We start from the raw sequence: 16,704 nt of genomic DNA on the forward strand, positions 1-16,704 counted from the left end.
GGTTTGTGTCTGTTATGATGATTATACTTCATTTGATTAACCCTAAAGCTTCTAATTAATCCATTATTAGACTCTGTCTCTTACGATCCCTCAGTTAAAGTACATCATCCTTCACTCTTTTATATATACATATATGCAAGGATTTTAGATTAATTAAACAGTTTCCTTCTGCTTTCTCTTTCTTTCTATATTGGATTCAACTACAGTACTTGCTATGTCTTCTAATGGAGTATCATTACTATTCAAGATCTTTTCTTGAATAAATTCTTCCGCCACTAATTTCCCATGACTTAAAGTTACCGCTCCAATTAATGCATACATCATTTGAGCACTAACTTTTAATTCTCCACTATTAAGAAATCCAACAGTATGACTTGATGATTTCCAAAACATTATTGAATTTAAATTATGATTCTTTGCAAATACCCCCAAAGCATATCTCCCTCCTAATTCTTTAGCCATAGGTGATCCTAATACATCTAAATTCTTTCCATTTATAGCTAATTCATTATTAGATGGTTTATTAACCACAAATTTTGTAAAGAATAAACTTAAAATCTTTGATCCCATAGCACTTAATTTTTCATTATATGGTTTTATCCCATTACCAAATGATTTATGAGTTAATACTTGTAAGATTAATTCATCAGATATATGATATTTCTGAGTTAAGAACTCCTTTATTGGTTTTAAATTCAGTTCTGATAATTCATATTGATATCCATTATAAGTTGTAAATGCTTCCTTTGGATCTCTTTTAAGTCCTGCCACTCGAGATCCCTTATGTAAGTATATATTTCTCACCGGGATATATGATGTACAACTTATACCAGACTTCAATCCTATAAGTCTGTTTGGTATGACTAGTTGTCGTATACTACTCATGATATTGAGATGATAGATATATATATAGAACTGTATACTTCCAGTTATACCAATTGATCTTGATTAACCATTTGATATTTGAACATTTAAAAATTTTCCACTTTGAAAGAGAAAGGAAAAAAATCCCTATTATGTAATCGCTTAGTCATACTCATACAAAATATATTTGCATCTCTTCTCACTGTTAAAGATTTTTTTATATAAATAGATCATAGTAATTGAATTGAATAGTATCAATAAAGGTAGGACGACTGATAGATAGATAGATAGATAGATATGGATATATTCAGAATCTTATCAAGAGGTGCTTCTCTAAAGAAAAGAAGTGATGTCACCACTGATTACTCCTTACCTTCCCATAAACAACAATCAGTTGAAAAGCATAAAGAACAATCTTTAAAACATCAAGTTGAAAAGGAAACTGATTTCTTTCATACCAAAAAGCATACCACCACAACTACTACAACTACTCCTACAGACGAACCGACTAATGAACAAGTAGAGGAAGAAGAGGATGATGAAATACCTCCACCTAAAATAACCACTGAAGAAGATGCTCGAATATTAAGAAAACAAAATCAAGCCAAAGTAACTGGTGATGATATCCCATTACCAATTGGATCCTTTGAAGATTTAGTATCCCGTTTTCAACTTGATAAGAAACTATTAAGCAATTTAATCGAAGCTGAATTCGTCGAACCAACCGCTATTCAATGTGAAGCTATTCCTATATCATTGCAAAATCGTGATTTAATCGCTTGTGCTCCAACTGGGTCAGGTAAATCATTAGCATTTTTAATCCCCTTAGTTCAAAGTATATTACAAACTCATAATGCCAAATCTAAAAATCATGGAATTAGAGGTTTAATCATATCTCCTACTAATGAATTAGCCATTCAAATCTTTCAAGAATTAGAAACTTTAGTTAAAGGTAAGAAATTAAACATTGCTATATTATCCAAATCTTTAGCTAATAAACTTAATCATAAGATTATTAATGGTTCGAAATATGATATCATAGTGACAACCCCATTAAGATTGATAGATATTGTTAAAAAGGGAAATCTTGATTTATCTAAAGTTGAACAATTAATCATTGATGAAGCAGATAAATTATTTGATCAAGGTTTTGTTGAACAAACTGATGATATATTATCAAATTGTACTAATCCAACTTTAACCAAATCAATGTTTTCCGCCACTATCCCATCTGGAGTGGAAGAAATGGCTCAATTTATAATGAAAGATCCTATAAGAGTTATTATTGGTCATAAAGAAGCTGCTTCAAGTACCATTGAACAAAAGTTGATCTTTACTGGTGATGAACAAGGGAAACTATTAGCTATTAGAGAAATGATATCTAAAGGAGAATTTAAACCCCCAATCATCATCTTCTTACAATCTATTACAAGAGCTAAAGCTTTATTTCATGAATTATTATATGATAAATTAAATGTCGATGTCATTCATGCCGAAAGAACTCCAAAACAAAGAGAAGAAGTTATCAAACGATTTAAAAATGGGGATATTTGGGTATTAATCACTACTGATGTGATTGCTAGAGGGGTTGATTTCAAAGGAATCAATTTAGTTATAAATTATGATGTACCTCAAAGTGCTCAATCTTATGTTCATAGAATTGGGAGAACTGGTAGAGGAGGTAAAAAGGGTAAAGCAGTTACATTTTTTACTAAAGCTGATGATTTAGCTATTAAACCAATTCTTAATGTTATGAAACAATCAGGTAGTGAATTAGATCAAACTTGGATGAAAGATTTAACAAAGATTTCTAAAAATGATAAGAAAAAAATAAAACAACATGAAATTAAACGTAAACAAATTAGTACGGTTCCAAAGATTGTTAAACAAAAACGTAAACAAAAACAAGAAATGATTGAAGCATCTAAAAAGAGAAAGACTCTTGCTGCTGAAGAAGAACAAGAATCAACTGATTAATGAAATAGCATAGATATATAGATATATATACATAAATAATGTCTTTTTTTCTAAATAAAATGTATATTTATAACAGAATGGAAAATAAATAATAAAAATTTCATCTAATTTTGATCTTATATATGAAATACCGTAAGATAATAGTAAAGAATAGTTTTGTTAAAAAAGGAAATTTCAAATAACAAACGTTATTCGACATACACTTTTTTCAAATTGAATCGATAACTCCGGAATCATTTTATCAATTCCTGATTCCAGATCACAACGATTCACTTATTATACAATGCAAAAATGGGATTATGTTTTCTCAGAAATAATAATCACTTCTCCCCATTTAATGATGAGCTCCACCTCCAATAGATGGATAACCAAAGACATGTCTTCTACCAATTATTTCACCAACAGAAAAGAAAGCTAATAATTGAGTACCATAAACAGCAGCCTTAACAGCACATTCCTTAGATGGTTTGAATTGAGCAGCCTTGGTAAGGAAAGCTCTTTGTTGTTCAGGAGATTGAACAAATTTAAAAGCATTTTGATAAACTTGTTGGAATTGAGCACTTGATGGTGGTGCTAATCCTTCATTCTTATAAACAACTTTACCAACTTCAGCAGTGACTTTACCCCAGTACACAGCACCGTTGGCAACTTCGGTGGTTTTAGTGACAATACTGTTGACGAAACCAGTGGCTCTAGCGACAATGGCAGACATTTTCAATATATATTTAAAGACAAACAAGTAACTATTATTAACAGCTATGATATCTGTCTGCTCATAAGTTTTTTTGACTTTTCTCGATCGGGTTGAAAAATGTGAATTTTTTTTTTAGTGTGTGTGCACCTTTGGCCAATTATATCACTGCGAACCCTAGACTTCCTAATTAGGTAGTAGTAACTAGTTACTAGTTAACAATATGTTACACATTAAATTTTATATTTATTAAAAGTATTTAACTATAATTGTACTCCAAAACGATCAGGCATTACAACGGGAGCTACTAAACTCCATCCGTATAATATAAAACATACCCATGAACTAATAATCTTTACCCAACTTGAGAAATAAGTTCTTCCAACCGGAATAAAATCTCCTGAATCTTCTTGTTTAACATTAATAGTTAATAATGTAGCAACATATTGTGTGGCTAAGAAAAAAATAACATGGAATAGAGCATAATTATATTTAACTTTCAGTCTTTCTTCATCTCCTTGATTTTCAGCATCATCTTCATATAAATCAGCTTGAGTAAGAGCACTTTCTGGTAACAGACCTTCATCAACAGCTTGTTTAATGGCTTGATATCTCATTTCATTTCTAGCGGCCGGTTGTGCACTAATATATGGATCTGAAGTTTCAGAACTAAAGGCTGAATTTGCAGCTGCTCTAGTAGTAGTATATGCAACGGCAATAAATGTAAAAAATGCCCCTAAAACAACACTAGCAGTTCTAGTACCCTTTGATCTAACCAATGGATTACAAAGTTTATCATCAGGTTCAGATGCAACAGCACTCATGACTAAATATGAACAATAAAATACAACCATAGAAGCTTGGGCCAATCCAGCATGAGGATTATATTCTTGAATAGTTTGATTAACTGACATGACGGAAATTATTAAGGAGAATATCATATTCAATGTAATAGCTGTCTTATTCATATTACAAGTTTCGCCAGCGAAAAACCAATACATCAACGCAGTTAGAATAATACTAGCAACATACATGGTTAATGTGCCACCAACAAGTAATTTCTTCCAAAACCCAGCGTCTCCTTCTCCAGTAAGTTCTTCCATCTCAATCTTTTCTAAACATTTCTCAGCCCAAGCATGAGCAAAATCCACTAATAATATAAGACCAATTCCAAGGAAAATTGTGGAAAAAATTATGGCTATATTATTACCATAGAATATAAAGAAACTATCAGGGATTAATAAAAAGTTAACAACTATTAATGCTAACCATGAAAAGGTTTTAATCTTCCAATATCCATTTTGAATAACTGCTCTTGGATTAGCAGTAGATGTGACATTCAATAATAATCCCGCCAATATCAAATGTAAAGTTCCAAGGGCAAAATTGATACGGTAAACTGATGTAAAACTTATACATTCACTTCCATCTGGACCACACTTATTATTAATGAAACCAAAAGTTGCTTTTTCTAATTTATGAACTATGAATGGCGATAGAGCAATCCATGATAATAATGAATTAATCAAAAGAATGATTGCATATGTTATTCTTGTCATAATTGATGACTTAAAAGTTCCCCCAATTGATGAACATATGGCAGAACATGCTGCAGCACCAAAACAAGATGCTAATGATGATGTCATTGCCGTAATAGGCATCAAAGGTATCGACAATGCTGCACCCATTATTGAAAGTTGTTTTGAATGTTATGAATGACTGTTGATGATAGATATCGTTAGTTTGATAAAGATATTTAAATTTAGCCTTACAACCCCAAAAAAATTGGTATCATCGCACTACCTCAGAAACCCAAATTAGATCTCATCAATAATTTTTCTTAAAACCTATTGCAAAATTTGATTCTAAAAGGGCAGAAGTCATATTATCAAATGTCGTTTCGTAAAAGAAGTGAAGTGATAGGAGGCGGTCCTACTCCTCAAAGAGGAGCTCCAGTTTCACCAATTCCAGGTAGAGGTCCGGTTGTACCTAGAGGCCCTATTTCATCATTAAATAGACAAATTCCTGCTAGAGATGCAATCCGTTCACCCCAATCAAAATCAAAAGATGATCTAGAAGCTATTATGAGTAATCCGGCAGTCAGACCATCATTAATAACTTCTCAGCCAACTATATCAACTGGTGCATCTGATTTGGATAAAATATTATTACATCAGGGATTACCCTTGGGTCATTCATTACTTTTGGAAGAATCCAGTACTACTGATTTCTCTTCTGTAGTGCTCAGAGCATTCGTTTCACAAGGGGTTATGCATAATCGAATTACAAAAGATAAGCTTCATTCACATGTTATAGTAGCTGGGGTTCCAAGTCAATGGGCTAATGATTTACCAGGATTATATAAGGGTTCATCTAAAGAGCAAAAAAAGGCAAAAATAGCGGAAAATGAATCTAAGGTTAGTGTTTCTAACTTATCTAATAGAGTAGCATCAGGTAGAAATGATTTAAAGATTGCATGGAGATATGGATTAAATCAAAAAGCATCTGGTGAAGAATTCGGTGAAAATAGTAGTTATGAAAATTACAATAATCAATTTGATATAACACAGAAATTAACACCAGGTCCAAGTAGTCAAGACATTTCCTTCGTGAGGATTTCACCTAATTTTGGCGATATAATAAGTCAAATAGAAGGAATTATAAAGTTACAGTTGAAGCAAGATCCTTCAAAAACAATTAGATTGGTCATTCCAAGTCTTTTAAACCCAACCATTTACAGTCCTATATTTAGTGCACCTACTTTCATAATACCATTCATACATACATTAAGAGCACAACTACGTAAATACGAAAATTCATTGTCATTAATAGCATCAATTTGTTTAGAACTCTATCCAAGAGATTCTAGTTTAACTTCCACATTAGAAGGATTGTTTGATTCCGTAATTCATTTACAACCATTCAATCAAGAAATGAGTCAATTGATAGAAAAAGCATACAAGAATGAGCCTGCTAAAATTCAGCAAGGTCTAGTGAACATTATAAAACTACCTGTTTTGTCTGAGAAGGGTCTTATGATGATTCATGATGGTGAATATGCTTTCAAGAATGGTAGAAAGAAATTTGAAATAGAAGAGTGGGGTATACCTGTGGAGGATGTTGGTAAGGATGAGGAACAACAAACCACTAAAAATATAGACTTCTAAATATCATAATAATGTATACTTTTCATGCTAACTTTTGGTCTAAGTTTTCCAATTTCTGTAGAATCTGTTTCTGTGTACTTTGGATCTCGTTTATCCGGCCTATAACATATAAGAATTGATCTTCTGAAAGTGTATTAGATGACCCGCTATCACTTCTCATTGATGAGCTGCGTGAATGTACAAAGAGGCTGGTAGAACTATTGTTGAACTGTGTGTCACTTGTAAAGGAAACTGTCTTTGCTCTCTTGTTGATCTCTTCAAGGACTTCTTTGTCTTTAGTTTGTATTGCTTCATGTTCAATCTCGCTAATCTTTTGGCGACGTATGGGTGAACCACTTCTCTTAATAGGAGAAAATCTATTTGGCTGAGGTATTTTGGAATCTACCTTACTTGCTCTTGCTGAAGGTACCAGCTCTATATTATCTTTATCTGTTACCAGAAGCACTCCAGATGACTTGCCATTTTTCAATAATCCACCTCTACCAGGAGCAACCGCAAAGGCTTCGTAGTTTTTAGAGTTGTCATTTCTCTCTTTATATGGCGGTATCTTCTTAACAGGTGAATACCTATCTTTTAACTTGCTTGGTTCAGGATATTTGGACATGATTAACTATAGAGTAAAAAGACTAGTTGCTGTTTGTAAACAAAGGTTATTTAAAAGCGCGACTTAAAAATGTAAAGCTCTTTTAAAAAACTGTTGCAAAACTCATTCTATTTCATACTAAATAAGAAACAGTCAATTCAATCCAAAAACAATGTCTAATCAAAGAGAATCTGGATTTGGAGGTATCGTCAGTGTTGATGAATTGCAAGACCTTGGTGTTAATGCTGGTGACATTACCAAATTGAAGTCTGCTGGAATATCATCAGTGGCTGTAAGTTTTACCAAAGGCAACAACTTTTCCTTTGAAGAATACTAACCTCAATCAATCAGACTGTTTTATCGACTACTAGAAGAAACTTGTGTAAGATTAAGGGTCTTAGTGAGGTTAAAGTTGAAAAGATTAAAGAAGCAGCTGGAAAGTTAATTGTAAGTATTTATTTTTTGTTTAAATTCTATCTTCTAAAAGCTGAAACTAATAACCTTTCTAGAATGTTGGTTTTGTACCAGGATCAATACAAGCAGAGATTAGAAGTAAAGTATTTGTAATATCTACTGGATCCACTCAAATGGATGAAATGTTAGGTGGTGGTGTTCAATCAATGAGTATTACCGAAGTTTTCGGTGAGTTCAGATGTGGTAAAACTCAATTATGTCATACCCTCTGTGTCGCAGCTCAACTTCCAAAGGAATTAGGTGGTGCAGAAGGTAAAGTTGCTTTCATTGATACAGAGGGTACGTTTAGACCAGAAAGAATTAAATCTATTGCGGCTAGATTCGGAGTAGATGGTGACGCTTGCCTTGAGAATATCTCTTACGCAAGAGCACTTAACAGTGAACATCAAATTGAACTAGCAGAACAATTAGGTAATCAGTTAGCAGATGGATCATTTAGGTTATTAATTGTTGATTCAATCATGGCTGGATTTAGAGTTGACTACTCCGGTAGAGGTGAATTGAATGAAAGACAACAAAAATTAAATCAACATCTTTCTTGTCTTACTCGATTATCAGAAGATTACAATATTGCCATCTTTTTGACTAATCAAGTCCAATCTGATCCAGGAGCAAGCTCCTTATTCGCAGCTACTGATGGTAGAAAACCAGTTGGAGGTCATGTTCTTGCTCACGCTTCTGCCACCAGAATTTTACTTCGTAAAGGAAGAGGTGAGGAAAGAGTTGCCAAATTGCAAGATAGTCCCAATATGCCAGAAAGGGAATGTGTCTACGTTATAGGTGAAGGTGGTATTAAAGATAGTACTTAATAAATATTTGTTATTTGTGCATCTAATTTATCCCAATTAGGAAAGTTAATGATTTACGCGTCTCATTTAATTTTTTTTTATTTTGCACAAAATGGTATAACTTTCAATTTTTATATTAAAGAAATTAATTTTCAATGTTTATAAAAATACTTTTCTAATTTATAGCTGATTATAGTTCAATTCAATATTATAATATCAACAAGAATCTATGTCGTCTCCACCACCAGTGAATTCGAATCCTAACGAAACATCGAACGTTAGAGGATCTGAATCACTCTCACAATCGCAACCAGCAGTTCCATCATCACCATTATTCTTTGCTACATCTTCCAATCCCCCTTCAGACATTGGAAACTCACAATCTCAAATTAGAGATGTATCATCACCATTACATTATACTTCATCAGCTCATCCTACTTCTGAACTTGGATCTGGTAGATCCAGACCAGATAGATTAACTAGTGAAGTTGATAGGATTGTTAGAAGAAACCAAAGAAGTGATTTACACGATGCTACTTCTTCTCCAATGAGAAGAAGAATCTTCACTGAATCTTCAAGTCAAAGACGAGAACCAAATTTATCATCTTCATCAAGAATTGATACTGACGGTGTTGAAGGTGATGAACCAGTGAGAGTTATTTGGGGAACAAATGTTTCTATCCAAGATTGTAGTAATGCCTTCAGAGATTTCTTATTATCATTTAAATACAAATATAGAAAGTTGATGGATGAAAGAGAAATCGATCCTGAAGATAATGAATTGTATTACGTTTACCAATTGAATAATTTACGTGATCTTGGTTTAACTAATCTTAACTTAGATGCTAGAAATTTATTAGCTTATACACCAACTAGAAAATTATATCATCAATTAATCAACTATCCACAAGAAGTAATTCCAATTATGGATCAAACCATTAAGGATTGTTTGATTCAAATTGTGAATGATGCTAATGAATTTTCTGATGATATTCAAGGTAGTCTTGATGCTATTGAAACCAATGTTTATACCATTCGTCCATTCAATATTAATTATGCTCAAAAGGGTTTAAGAGAATTAAATCCAAATGATATTGATAAATTGGTCAGTGTTAAAGGTTTAGTTATCAGGGCTACTTCTATTATTCCAGATATGAAAGTTGCCTTCTTCAAATGTTATGCCTGTGATCATACTGTGGCAGTTGAAATTGATAGAGGTGTTATTTCAGAACCTACTAAATGTCCTAGAGAAGTTTGTGGTCAAACAAACTCTATGCAACTTGTTCATAATAGATCATCATTTGCTGATAAACAAGTTATAAAGTTACAAGAAACTCCTGATTTAGTTCCTGATGGTCAAACTCCACATTCGATTAATTTATGTGTCTATGATGAATTAGTTGATTGTTGTAGAGCAGGGGATAGAATTGAAGTGTGTGGTATCTTTAGATCATTGCCAGTGAGAGCTAATCCAAGACAAAGAGCCATTAAAAGTTTGTATAAGACCTATTTGGATGTGGTTCATGTGAAGAAGATTGACAAGAAAAGAATGGCTGCTGATGCTTCAACTTTAGAACAAGAAATTACTAATAGAGAGCAAGATGTGGAACAATTAAGAAAACTTACTACTGAAGAAATTGAAAGAGTTAAATCTATTTCCCAACGTGATGATTTATATGAAGTTCTTGCTAGATCCTTAGCTCCTTCCGTTTATGAAATGGATGATGTTAAAAAGGGTATTTTATTACAATTATTTGGTGGTACCAACAAAACTTTCAAGAAAGGTGGTAGATATAGAGGGGATATTAATATCTTATTATGTGGTGACCCATCTACTTCAAAGTCTCAAATTTTAAATTATGTTCATAAGATTGCTCCAAGAGGAGTATATACATCTGGTAAGGGTTCATCTGCAGTTGGTCTTACTGCTTATATTACAAGAGATATTGATACTAAACAATTGGTGTTAGAAAGTGGTGCTTTGGTCTTATCTGATGGTGGTGTCTGTTGTATTGATGAATTTGATAAAATGAGTGATTCTACTAGATCCGTTTTACATGAAGTTATGGAACAACAAACTATTTCTATTGCCAAAGCTGGTATTATCACTACTTTAAATGCCAGAACTTCAATCTTAGCATCTGCTAATCCAATTAATTCCAGATATGATCCTAATTTACCTGTTACTGCTAATATTGATTTACCACCACCTTTACTTTCAAGATTTGATTTAGTTTACTTGATTTTAGATAAAGTTGATGAAAATCTTGATAGACAATTGGCTAGACATTTAACTGATATGTATCTTGAAGATGCTCCCGATGTGGTTACCAATAATTTCGTTATCCCTGTTGATTTATTAACTCTTTACATTCAATATGCTAAAGAAAACTATCATCCTACAATGACTCTTGAAGGTAAAAATGAATTAGTTAGAGCATATGTTGAAATGAGAAAGTTAGGTGATGAAACTAGAGCTTCTGAAAAGAGAGTTACTGCTACTACTAGACAATTAGAATCAATGATTAGATTATCTGAAGCTCATGCTAAGATGAGATTATCTGAGACTGTTGAATTGATTGATGTTAAAGAAGCGGTTAGATTAATCAAATCTGCTATTAAAGAATATGCTACTGATCCAATTACTGGTAAGATTGATATGGATATGATTCAAACTGGTACAACCTCTGCTCAAAGAAGAGTTCAAGAAGATTTAACTTCTGAAATTATGAAAATCATTGATGAAAATAATAACTTGATAAGGTTCAATGATTTAGCACTCAAACTTAATGAAAGATCCACTATTAGAGTAGAAAATCATGATATAAATGAAGGTATTAAGAGATTACAACAGGAAGGTAAAATCATAGAAACTGGTGATAATCATAGAAGAACCATCAGAAAGATTGCTATAGTGTGAGTAATTTCTAAAATAGATACTAAACCCCCTCTTTACTTCATGTGTGTATTATTGTTGTTGTTTTTATTAAAACTAGTCTATATATATAATTAACGAATAAATAAAATATTTACAAAAATTTACTACTATCAATTTTGGTAGGTTGAGTTGATGGTTTAGCATTGTCTGCAACCTCCTTTACAACTACCACTTCTTCTTTCTCAGCCACTTCAAACTCTACTGGTTCTGTCAGTTCTGCCATTTTCAAAAATTTATCAAGTTGATCATCTAATTCAATATCAGTCACTCTATCATATTTATTTCTGGTTAACTTATCAGCAATTCTTAATTCTCTTCCCACATCTATATGTTCACCATTCTTCAATTTTTCAATGATATTCTCTAGTATACTGAATTTAGTCTTATGAGTATTAGTAAGCAATTCAAGTTCTTTCTTTGTCTTCATATAATCTACCATTACAGTTCCAAATATCAATGATAAAAATATTGATTTCACCACTGGAGCCTTCATAAGGTCTCTGAACTTGGGTCTTCTTCTGATATATGTAGGAGCAGTGGTTGAATTCAGCCGTATGCTTTGTCTCCCTATACCATTCAATCTTATATTAGCCTTGAACATCTTATTGTTGTTTGTACCTCTAACAGAAAGCTCTAGTTTTAAAAATTTGATGATAGTCCATTTTTTTTAGATCTGATGGTACACACATTTTTTGCGTTCCCAAATCAAATCAAAAATTCAAAATCCAAAATCAACATTTACTGTATGCTTAGTTTAAAGCTATTCAAATCATAACACCAATCAGATAAGAAACATATAAACATAGTATTATCACGTATGGGAGCAATGAAGGTTCCTAAAGTGACTAGCATACTATTGGTTGTTCTAGTATCATTGACATTCCTTAACTTTGTGCTTAAGTATTATACTTATTTTGTGCTAATAGTATCATCATCCAAAGAAGTAGCAAATGAAGTCAATGCCATAGCTCAAGAGACAGGAGAAGTACCACATCCTCATGATTTATACGTCCCATTACTCACATTCATACCTACGCGTTCCCCCATCATCTCTCGACCCTGGGTGATGATTACCAGTAGTTTCATAGAAGAGAATTTCTTAGGTTTAACAGTTAGTTTTATGCTATTATTCTATTTGGGAAAGTATCTTGAAAATTTATGGGGGCCTCATGAATTTGCTAAATTTATTCTTGTGAATGTCATACTATCGAATCTCACTATCTATGTCTATTATACAGTGAAATCTATCATCTTTTTCCGATATGATGATCTTCCAGTCCCACCTGTGGTGATATCCTCTATGGCGATCAATATGGGATTATTCGTAGCTATCAAACAACGAATTTCAAATCATTATTTCATATTCTTTAAAGGAAATTTACGTGTTAAGGTTACATTCTTACCATTCATTTTATTAGTTACTTGTTTCATTTTACAATTTTTAAGTGAAGAGTTTTATATTTCATTTATACTAAGCTTTTTAGGATTTGTTATCAGTTGGGTTTATTTAAGATTCTTTAAAAAAGGTACCAATGAAAGACAATCCTATCTTTTACCATTTGCCTTGAATCGGAAAAGGTCGGGTAAGAATAAATTCAAACCAACTAGTTCAAACCCAACTTCTATCAATGGATCAAATCATGCTGCTGATAATTCTTTACAACTTGATAATGGATTGATAAGAGGAGATAGATCAGAACAATTTTCATTCTATACATTTTTCCCATCCCCTATATCGATGTTTGTGAAATTAATAAGTGTATTGGTATTCACTACCTTGGTTCATTATAAAGTGATTGATCCTAATGATTTCACGGATTTTGAAGAAGAAGATAATGATCAATTGATCTTGGAAGATGTTGATAATTTGCAAACTGGATTATTTGATTTATCACCATTGAAAGGAGCAGGAAATGTATCGGCGATACCTAATGCCAGTTCAACTCTTAAAAGAATATGGAATTGGGTTATACCACCGCATTCAGCCAAACCATTAAGTATTAAAAATAGTATGGATAAGAGGAGAAAACTTGCATTAAAGGAATTGGAATAACCTTTCTTTATGGAAGATTTATACAGACACGAATTTAATAGATTTAAAATAGGTAATAAATATATACAAATATTAATGTATTAATGTATGTAAGTCTATATGTAGAAGTAAAGGGGGTATCATTATTCATTATCAACTTCTTTATTTGATTCGGACTCTTTCATATACTTCTTAATAAAACCTAATAATAAATCACTTCTATCATACCAATTTTCACTATCGATAACGGTATCATCAATATCATAAATCAATTTGATATTGTTAAGTAAGTATGGGATTTGTTTGATTCTCTTCAATTCAATCCATTCTTTCATCGAAAGTAAATACCAAAGTGATGATTTTCTAAATCTAGTTAATCCTAAAATACTGGTATTAGTAGTCGGGAATAATTTTTGAGGATTCTTATAAAGTGAGTCATTATCATCGTGTTTTATCTCGACATCATTCCCATCAACATCTTTGGGATGTTCATGTTCATGAGTTATGATGGTTTTATTATAATTATCCATCTTTAATAATGGTAAATATTGATCCAGTATATATGTACATTTCCCCAAACAATAACCTAATCTTTCAAAAACGACAGCTCGGATAGCTTGAGGATTATTCGTGGATAAATGACTATCGAATTCATTAATTAATTTTAATAAATATCGTTCAATCATATCATTGAAAAACCATGATACGTTATAAGCTGTTGATATACATAATAATAATTCGACTGTGATTAATAACGTCTTAAAACTATAAGTTTTAATATTCAATCTTGATTTGAAAGTATAGGATAAATTATCAATATAAGGTTCAATAATATCATATCTGATTCTTCTTAAGGTACTTTTATCAATCGAATTAACAGTACCTTCTTGAGTTTGAGCTAATAATAATGAAACAATACACATTTCTTGAATCGACGCCACATAAACCCAAGCTTTATCATTAGTATAATCCTTTTTGATTAAATCATAGGTGGAATAAGCATATTTGAAATCCTTTAATATCAAAGACCAATCAGCGAGTTTTCGAATGATTTGTTCTGAACTTGATTTATGATAATAATGTTCGATAGAATTGAATGGTACGGCGGAATTTATTACACCTGATGATGTGGATGAAGTTGAAGATGATAAATTTGAATCACTATTATTATTAAATAATTTCCGTGAAGCAGAGAATAATCTACCTGTTATTGATTTCTTTGGTTGTAATCTTTGATCATCCCAAATTCGAATTTTAGATTGCATATGAGGGATTAAGTATTTATTTATAAAATCATAAAATCGATGACGAAGGACTGAATCAATTGATTTTGGAATTTGAATGAAATTAGATGGGGGGTTGGAATTAGTAGTGGATTGTTCTTGTAATGCTATTCTTTGTAAATCTTCTTCAATGGTTGAATTTTCAATGATGGATAATTTCACCATGATATCATCACTGGTGGTTGATTCAGTGATTGGAATGATTGATGAATTGATATTTAACATTGATTTAATTTGATTTTGAAAATTGAAAAGATCATTATTTGAGAATTTATTGGAATCAAATAAGATGAAAGTATGGATTAATAAATCATCAATTTGATAAAATTTTGGAAAATTAAAATTTCTAAAATCAACAATCATCTTTCGTAAGTTTTCTACGGTATCCTTTTCAAAATCAATGACAAAGATTTGAGATATAGGATGATTGAATGTTTCGAATGGGACAATCTTATTTGAAGTGATGATTTTATTAAGAAAGGTGAGATATAATTCTTTATCATGAGAAGTTAAAGATAAATGTTTTAGTAATACTTCTAAAGAACTGATACTAAACAATTGATTCAATTGTTGATGAGGAGATGTGGCTGAGGTGGAAGTAGATGTGATTGATGGTGGTATGGGTGATGATGAATTAACATTGGATGAATTGGATGCAGATACAGAAGTTGTATTATAAGCGGATAATAATTCAGGTAAAGAAGGTTCAAATCGGATGGGGAAACTTGGATAATTCTTAGTGATTAATTGAGTACTGGTGATTTTAAACAGTTGATTCGGTATACTATATTTAGCATTATTACCATAAGGTTTAAATATTTGTAGAGTTGATATATCATTATTATTTAGAATGGTTTGGAATAAAACATCTGCATTTAGAGATGATTGAATTGATATTAATGGAGAATAAGTATGATGAAGGAGATGTTGTCTTGCTATATATGGATCTAGTCCCTTAGGGTAATCCATGATAAGTAAGACCCTATACTTTGATAAAATCAGTTCCCTTTGGTTGTCAAATTTGGCTGTAATAATTAGGTTAGCTCAGTCTTGCTTAGTTTACACACTCCAAAAGGAAAGAAAAACATCAAAAACAAAAATCCCAACCGCAATCAAAAGATGATAAACTGTAAAAGGGAAGGTATAAACTGTAGATCATAGTTAATATGTAAATCAACTTTTATAACTTGTAAAAAGATGATTTCGCGAGACGACATTTCCTAATTAGGACACATTGTCAACAGACAAAAAATAATTCTTAAATGTAACAAAAATAAATTGTGAGACAATTCAATTTTTTGATTTTAAACGGTTTGGTGGAAAAGTCAATCAGCCAAGCCAAGACATGGAGAGTGTTTAGTAATAAAGTTACATTAGCCTGAGATGATAGGTAGATACTGTAGAAGATAGTATGGGCGAGTGGCATGGACCATTAGAGATAGAGTTGATAAACTATAAAGTCATCAACGTTGTGTAAATATGTGACATTCTCTGATAACAGCAGTAAATCAAATTTTTATAAATACACGGCTGGCTGGCTAAATCTGTCTGTCTATAGGGGGGGGGGGCTAGAGGAGGGAATCGTCTAATATTAGACTATTCTTCCTCAAGATCACCTCAAACTTGATACTCAGTAGAGTCAGTTGTTGTCTACTACATTTAATTAACGTATCCTCTACACCTTGACCACTACACTGTAAACTCTGATACACATACCATACCATACCATACCATACCATATCACACACTCTAACTAATTCCTAAACAGTGAGGTCAATATTAAACTGTTACAGAAATATTAATTAGACGCCAAAAAAAAAAAGAATTTCAAAACAAAAAAATAAAAAAAAATAAAAAAATAAAAAATTTACAACAAAAAACTCAAAAACTTTTTTTGATCCCATTTC

At 31.8% G+C, this 16,704-nt stretch overlaps 11 protein-coding genes across 11 annotated transcripts; 5 read left to right on the plus strand and 6 right to left on the minus strand. All coding sequences in view use genetic code 12, as the record gives it.

Moving 5' to 3' along the window:
* Positions 1–153: 153 nt before the first annotated feature.
* DFJ63DRAFT_311265 (mitochondrial 54S ribosomal protein mL57) lies at positions 154–885 on the minus strand (the record flags this gene model as incomplete). The annotated part of the gene is made up of 1 exon (XM_064905728.1): positions 154–885. One exon carries the CDS (start codon positions 883–885, stop codon positions 154–156), a length of 732 nt encoding a protein of 243 aa, XP_064763270.1.
* Positions 886–1,094: 209 nt separating this feature from the next.
* Positions 1,095–2,919, plus strand: CHR1 (RNA-dependent ATPase). Its single transcript, XM_064906805.1, has one exon. The coding sequence runs from the start codon at positions 1,162–1,164 to the stop codon at positions 2,839–2,841; it is 1,680 nt and encodes a 559-aa protein (XP_064763271.1). The 5' UTR covers positions 1,095–1,161; the 3' UTR covers positions 2,842–2,919.
* Positions 2,876–3,674, minus strand: ATP20 (F1F0 ATP synthase subunit g). The gene has a single exon (XM_064908929.1). The coding sequence runs from the start codon at positions 3,551–3,553 to the stop codon at positions 3,176–3,178; it is 378 nt and encodes a 125-aa protein (XP_064763272.1). The 5' UTR covers positions 3,554–3,674; the 3' UTR covers positions 2,876–3,175.
* DFJ63DRAFT_57306 (uncharacterized protein) lies at positions 3,675–5,322 on the minus strand. Its single transcript, XM_064908930.1, has one exon. It carries the CDS (start codon positions 5,218–5,220, stop codon positions 3,796–3,798), a length of 1,425 nt encoding a protein of 474 aa, XP_064763273.1. The 5' UTR covers positions 5,221–5,322; the 3' UTR covers positions 3,675–3,795.
* DFJ63DRAFT_57419 (Elongator subunit) lies at positions 5,323–7,077 on the plus strand. The gene has a single exon (XM_064908936.1). It carries the CDS (start codon positions 5,425–5,427, stop codon positions 6,697–6,699), a length of 1,275 nt encoding a protein of 424 aa, XP_064763274.1. The 5' UTR covers positions 5,323–5,424; the 3' UTR covers positions 6,700–7,077.
* Positions 6,722–7,303, minus strand: DFJ63DRAFT_333565 (uncharacterized protein; the record flags this gene model as incomplete). Its single annotated transcript, XM_064907876.1, has 1 exon — positions 6,722–7,303. The coding sequence occupies one exon, from the start codon at positions 7,301–7,303 to the stop codon at positions 6,722–6,724; it is 582 nt and encodes a 193-aa protein (XP_064763275.1).
* Positions 7,304–7,555: 252 nt separating this feature from the next.
* Positions 7,556–8,696, plus strand: DLH1 (recombinase). Its single transcript, XM_064908937.1, has 2 exons — positions 7,556–7,729; positions 7,792–8,696. The coding sequence occupies exon 2, from the start codon at positions 7,870–7,872 to the stop codon at positions 8,563–8,565; it is 696 nt and encodes a 231-aa protein (XP_064763276.1). The 5' UTR covers positions 7,556–7,729; positions 7,792–7,869; the 3' UTR covers positions 8,566–8,696.
* Position 8,697: 1 nt separating this feature from the next.
* Positions 8,698–11,519, plus strand: CDC54 (MCM DNA helicase complex subunit). Its single transcript, XM_064908931.1, has one exon. The coding sequence runs from the start codon at positions 8,774–8,776 to the stop codon at positions 11,462–11,464; it is 2,691 nt and encodes an 896-aa protein (XP_064763277.1). The 5' UTR covers positions 8,698–8,773; the 3' UTR covers positions 11,465–11,519.
* Positions 11,519–12,191, minus strand: DFJ63DRAFT_57319 (uncharacterized protein). Its single transcript, XM_064908934.1, has one exon. It carries the CDS (start codon positions 12,081–12,083, stop codon positions 11,574–11,576), a length of 510 nt encoding a protein of 169 aa, XP_064763278.1. The 5' UTR covers positions 12,084–12,191; the 3' UTR covers positions 11,519–11,573.
* Positions 12,192–13,614, plus strand: DFJ63DRAFT_57312 (uncharacterized protein). Its single transcript, XM_064908932.1, has one exon. The coding sequence runs from the start codon at positions 12,300–12,302 to the stop codon at positions 13,533–13,535; it is 1,236 nt and encodes a 411-aa protein (XP_064763279.1). The 5' UTR covers positions 12,192–12,299; the 3' UTR covers positions 13,536–13,614.
* Position 13,615: 1 nt separating this feature from the next.
* GSG1 (Gsg1p) lies at positions 13,616–16,066 on the minus strand. The gene has a single exon (XM_064908933.1). The coding sequence runs from the start codon at positions 15,764–15,766 to the stop codon at positions 13,658–13,660; it is 2,109 nt and encodes a 702-aa protein (XP_064763280.1). The 5' UTR covers positions 15,767–16,066; the 3' UTR covers positions 13,616–13,657.
* Between the last annotated feature and the right edge of the window lie 638 nt (positions 16,067–16,704).

The sequence above is a fragment of the Scheffersomyces coipomensis genome (assembly GCF_036884675.1).
Source record: "Scheffersomyces coipomensis strain NRRL Y-17651 chromosome Unknown DFJ63scaffold_2, whole genome shotgun sequence".
Classification (NCBI taxonomy): Eukaryota; Fungi; Ascomycota; class Pichiomycetes; order Serinales; family Debaryomycetaceae; genus Scheffersomyces; species Scheffersomyces coipomensis.